Raw genomic sequence first — 5682 nt, forward strand, 5'->3', positions numbered from 1 at the left:
TCGCGTCGGCATTCTTCAGACCAAAGGGCATTACCAGGTAGCAGAAGTTTTCCTGGTTAGACCAAAATGTGGTGTACAGTTCATCTCCTTCCTTCATGAGAATTTGGTTATACCCAAAATATGCGTCCATGAAACTGAGTCGCTCGTGCCCTGCTGTTGCATCTATTAGGAGGTCGATCCTAGGCAACGGGTACTCATCCTTCGGGCACGCCTTATTAAGGTCTGTATAATCTACACACATCCTCCATTTCCCATTCGGCTTAGGGACCATCACTACGTTCACGAGCCAGGTCTGGAACTGCTCCTCTCTGATAAAGTCGGATGCTTTTAGCTTCTCTATTTCTTCCTTCATTGTGGCCTGCTTCTCTGGTACGAACGTCCTTCTTTTTTGTTGTACTGGCTTCCTGTTGGGGTCTACGTGCAGGGCATGCTCCACGATGCAGCAGAGTATGCCTGGCATGTCCGCTGCCGACTAGGCGAACACGTCCTTGTTCTTTTGTAGGAATAGTGTGAGCTCCTTCGCTTCTTCCTGATTTAACGAGGACCCGATCTTAACCATTCTGGTTGGGTTCTGTTCATCCACCGGGACTTCCACGAGCTCTTTGACTGGTTCGCCCCACTGATATCGTCTATCTCCTTCGTGGTTGTCCACGACCTCTACCTGATAGGTTGTTCCCCTATAGTTGCCCTTGATGCCCTTCAGGAACGCTGTGTGGCACTCCCTGGTTTTTTTTTTTATTCTGTCTGGCAATCCCCTATGCCATTAGGGGTGGGAAACTTGACCTTCAGGTGCTTGGTAGAAATTGCCTCTCCCAACTTGTTCAGACTAGGTCGACCCAGTATGGCATTGTAGGCTGTGGCAGCTCGAACGACCATAAAGTTGACTTTTACGGTCTTTTGGCATGGGGCCATTCCCACTGTCATCAGGAGCTCTACAGATCCTTCAATTGGGGCTGGTGCCCCTGAGAATTCGTACAATGGTGCGGCCTCGGGCTTCACCGTACCGAGCTCGAACCCAAATTGTAAGTATGCATCGTAGGATAGCATATCCACAGATGCTCTTGTATCCACTAAGACCCTGTGGACAGGTCGATTGGCTATAACTTCCTGAACCACGACAGCATCGTCGTGTGGCCAGCTCACCCCCTCCATGTCTTTATTCAAGAAGGTGATTCCAGGCTCCGTGCGTGCTTTCTTCTCGAAGACTTCTTCTACTGCTATAAATCTCGCTTTTGCCTTAGCTCTACGAGTCGACTCTTGCCCTGGTCCTCCCAAAATGGTGAGGATTGCTGGGGCCGTGGACGTGTTGGTCTCGTCCTGATTTCTCCTGACTTCCCGATGATTGTTTCTCTGATCGCCTTGGTGATCCCAATCTCCCCCTCTTTGGGCTTTATCATCTCTTCGCCAGTCATTCCTTGGGGTTTCTCGACCTCGGGGATTATCTCTGGCCTCCTTGATGTAACGCCTCAGGTGGCCTTTCTGGATCACGTCTTCTATTTCCCATTTCAGCTATCTGCAGTCTTTCGTGTCATGGCCTATCTCTCGGTGGAACTCGTAAAATTTGTTCGGGTTTCGATCCTTCGGTTTTAGTCCTGGTGGTATTGAGCGGGGTATACTCGGGACTTGAATCCCTCTCTTGTCGTCCCCCTTCTTGTCTTCCTTTTCACTCATCGTTTTCTTCTCGGGAGCTTTTCCATCCACTGCTTTTCTCGCCTTCATGATATCGAACATGTTGGCGTATTGGTAACAACGATCCAGTAGCTGTGGCATAGTCATCTCCGGATCTAGCGCAAGCGACTTTACTAAATCGTGGTTGGTGACTTCATTGTGCAGGGCGTTGAAAGCCATCGCATCGTCCAGGTCCTTGATCTCCAGGCTCTCAGCGTTAAAGCGGGTAATGTAATCTTTAATGGACTTGTCAGCACGCTGCTTGATAGCCAACAAATTGGCTGTAGTTTTTTTCTGCTTTACGCTACTCTGGAAGTGGCTGATGAAGGCTTTGGCCAACTCCGTGAAGCCTCTGATTGAATTGGGCTTTAACTTGGCGAACCACAACATTGCGGGCCCCTTAAGAGAGGTGGGGAAAGATCGGCAGGATACTACATCGGACCCACCATAGACCGTCATCATGGCGTTGAAGTAACTGATGTGGTCATTAGGATTGTCCTTCCCATCATAGGCCTCGAATTTCGGGGGTTTAAAACCTTTTGGAAGTTCTGCCCTCATAAGTTCCCTTGTAAAGGGATGTTATCCTGGCCTGAAGCTTTCTTCTGGTGCCGTTCCCCTTTCCAGGGCCATGATCTTTGTGTTCATCTCTTTGAGTTTATGGTCAAGCTCGCTTTCAACAATCTGGTTGTTGTTGACGTCGGCCCGGGCACGTCAGGCATTCAACTCGTCTCTGAGATCCTGACAGGGTGGCCTCGGTGGGTCTACCCAGTCGGTGCATATGTCAGAGACCCTGGAACGGGTCTTTTCGGACCGGCTGTGACTTCTTTGGCTGGTGGATACGGACTGCTCATCCACACGCGAAGGTCTACTCCTGGTGGGCAAGTTCCCCGTACGCACCACTCCCAGGGGAGGTTGCTCTCGCCTGGAGGGTTACCATGACCCGGCTCTACTTCTTGACGCTCGTACGTCGTCCCTGGCAGTCCTCGAGTTCTTTGGGGCAGTCCTTGGGAGAATTAGAGGTTGCAATGGTGCTGGAGGTGGTATCGGTGCTGGTAGCAGACCTACAGCCGCGGTAGCTACTGCAGTGGCTGTCCTTAACACCTGCACCTCACGAGCTATTTCCCTCAAAATCCCGCTATGGTTGAAAACTTGTAGTTGTAGGTCATGGATTTGTTCGACGTTGGCCGGTGCATCGGGATCTGTCTCGGGGACAAATCCCTGGGGGAGCAGCGGCGGAGGTGTCAAAGCCTGAATGCCACAATTGGATTGGCCTTGATTTTACGCCGCCGCTGCTTGATCAACCTCTAGTGCTATAGAGGGTTGGGTTCTCACTGCTTCCCCCGCCGTGGGTAGCTGGGGGTCGACAGACGTAGTTGTTGTCCACCATGTTTGGGTCTTCTTCCCTGCATTCCCACCGCCACGCGTGTTCCTCGTCGTCTGGCGAGTCACCAGGTTTTCCACCGCTGATGGGGCTTGAGCATTAGATGGAACGACATTGGGCTCTCCTACCATGATCTTAGGTTTTGTCAGATAGAGAATCTAAGGCTTTGAGGATTGTATCGTTTCCCACAGACGGCGCCAAACTGTTGCGTCAGAAATCCTCTCAGAGCGAATTCTTCCTACAAGACAAGGATTAGTAGAGAGTACCGGGCCAGGCCGGTGATCTCACTCTGATGCTTAAGTTAGATCCCTGAGCAATAGTCAGAACAATTAGAATTCTGATGATTTGGACGTGTGTTACCTCCCCTATTTAAGGTGACGGTAAGTGGCGATTACGCCTGGAGTGGATAGAGAAAATCTCGGTGTGGAGTGAGACCATGACTGATTGTACTGCGGGATCGTTGATGATCCATTCCATTCCACACGCCGGCTGTGGCATAACGTGGGCAGTGGTTTATTCCCTCCATGCTGGTAGTGGCGTTCTATGGGCGACGATTTTGGGACCGTGTCGGTTCCCGATGATGGTGTTGTTCCGAACCCGTTATTTGATCCATGACCCGTTACTTTGACCCGTTACTTGATCCACGACCCGTTACCTGATCCATGATCCGCTCTTATGGATCGCGGATTTATTCCTCATCAATGTGCAGGACCAAATTCTTAGGGAGGCGCATAATTCACCCTACTCAATTCACCCTGGGAGCACAAAGATGTACAAGGATCTGAAGAGGTAGTATTGGTGGATTGGAATAAAGCAGACTGTAGCCATATACATGTCCAAGTGCCTCACTTGCCAGCAAATAAAGGCGGAAAGACACAGACCATATGGGTTATTACAGCCGCTCCTTGTTCCCGAGTGGAAATGGGAAAGAATTACCGTGGATTTCGTGATGAATCTACCCAACACCAGGAAAGGGATGAATGCAATCTGGGTGATTGTGAACGGACTGACGAAAGCGGCTCACTTTATTCCCATCAGGATAAACTATTGGATGGAAAAGCTCGCCCAACTATACATTGAAAATGTAGTCCTCCTGCATGGCATGCCTATCAGCATCGTATCTGATAGGGACCCCCGATTCACCTCAAGATTTTGGAAGAGTCTACAACAGGCACTGGGATCTCAACTAAATCTCAACATGGCTTTCCATCCCCAAACAAATGGACAATCCGAATGAACTATTCAGACTCTGGAGGACATGCTCAGAGCCTGTATACTAGAAATGAACGACAGTTGGGATGCGCACATACCCTTGGTGGAATTTGCATACAACAACAGCTACCACTCCACCATTGGCATGGCACCGTATGAAGCTTTATATGTGATGAGCACATTTATGTGTCAAATCTTAGGGTATAAAGCATTCATTTTACCACATTGAACAGTGCTACTCGGGTACTTTTTGTCATTTTTCAGGTTTAGGGGCATTTTGGTCAAAGTTGAGAATACATGTCTAATTAGACCGCAAAACGCTAGGTTACAAGGTTGAAGACTTCAATCGGGTTAGCTTTCCAATGCACAACATCGGAAGTCACTTGATTAGAGCCGATTCGAGTTTAGAAGAAGAAGAAGAGAGAAAAATCAAGTATAGGGGCATAATGGTAATTTTGGAGAATCAAGAATCTTTCAAAAGATATCGGATATTGGGCTCATATCGTCTGGAATTTAAAATGGTGCAACTTTAATTCTCGGGTTAGTTCCATCTGGACCTAGGATAAAAAGATATAGCCCAAAAACGATTCTTAGTGAAGTTGGAATTTACGATAAAAAAATATAATAAAAAAAAAGAGAAAAATATATTTTCTCTCTAATCTCTCTCCTAAACTCTCTCGGATTCTCTCTCGGATTGTATCTCTTTTATTTTGGTAAATTCGGTTTCTATATCTTCTCTCTCCCACTTCCTCTTAAATTCTCTCATCTCTCCTATCTCCTTCTGATCTCCCTTTCACGAGCTCTCTCTCCCCCCATATAAAATCCAACTTGACTGCACTCCAGCCGCTCTCTCTCCCTTCAGTCCTTTGTTTTCTTTTTCAGTTTTAATTTTCTATTCTAGAATGATAATAGCAGCAGCAGTGCCATTCCTCTTCGTTATACCCGATTTCTCATCTTGTTCTTTTTATTTTTAGTTTTTAGATCTTATGTAATTAGGTTATCATATGTAATTTTATTTTTTTTAGAATCATTGTTAGGATAAATTTTATTTCCCCATCCTTTCGATCATATGTGTAATCTTCATTATACACTTTGGTAATTTGTTCTTTAATATTGGATGCGGCTTCAAGTGATGGGATTCAAGTGACGGAATCATCTTCATTGGAGTTATTCAAATCAGCTAAGTTCTTCTTCTTATAAATTTTAGTTTTAGTAATTTCTATGTTTTTTTCTCCATCAATCCTTCCTTCCCTCTTCATTGCTTTCATGGCTAGCTAAACCTCTCCTCTTGGGAGTGGGTGAAACCATGAGAGAAGGAAGAACTGATGGCTAGCATTGTCTATGTGATTAATGGACATGATCAATATTGGACTTGCAATGGATGACCGCCCACAACTTGTATGTCATTCCAAGGGGGGAAC

The 5682-nt window shown here is 47.0% G+C and overlaps 1 protein-coding gene across 1 annotated transcript; it reads right to left on the reverse strand.

Annotated features, from left to right (window-relative positions):
• Nucleotides 1–735: 735 nt before the first annotated feature.
• LOC122665467 lies at nt 736–2058 on the reverse strand. Its single transcript, XM_043861618.1, has 2 exons — nt 1617–2058; nt 736–1493 (listed from the first exon to the last, which is right to left on the reverse strand). The coding sequence occupies exons 1-2, from the start codon at nt 2056–2058 to the stop codon at nt 736–738; spliced, it is 1200 nt and encodes a 399-aa protein (XP_043717553.1).
• Between the last annotated feature and the right edge of the window lie 3624 nt (nt 2059–5682).

Source organism: Telopea speciosissima, chromosome 6 (genome assembly GCF_018873765.1).
Source record: "Telopea speciosissima isolate NSW1024214 ecotype Mountain lineage chromosome 6, Tspe_v1, whole genome shotgun sequence".
Lineage (NCBI taxonomy): Eukaryota > Viridiplantae > Streptophyta > Magnoliopsida > Proteales > Proteaceae > Telopea > Telopea speciosissima.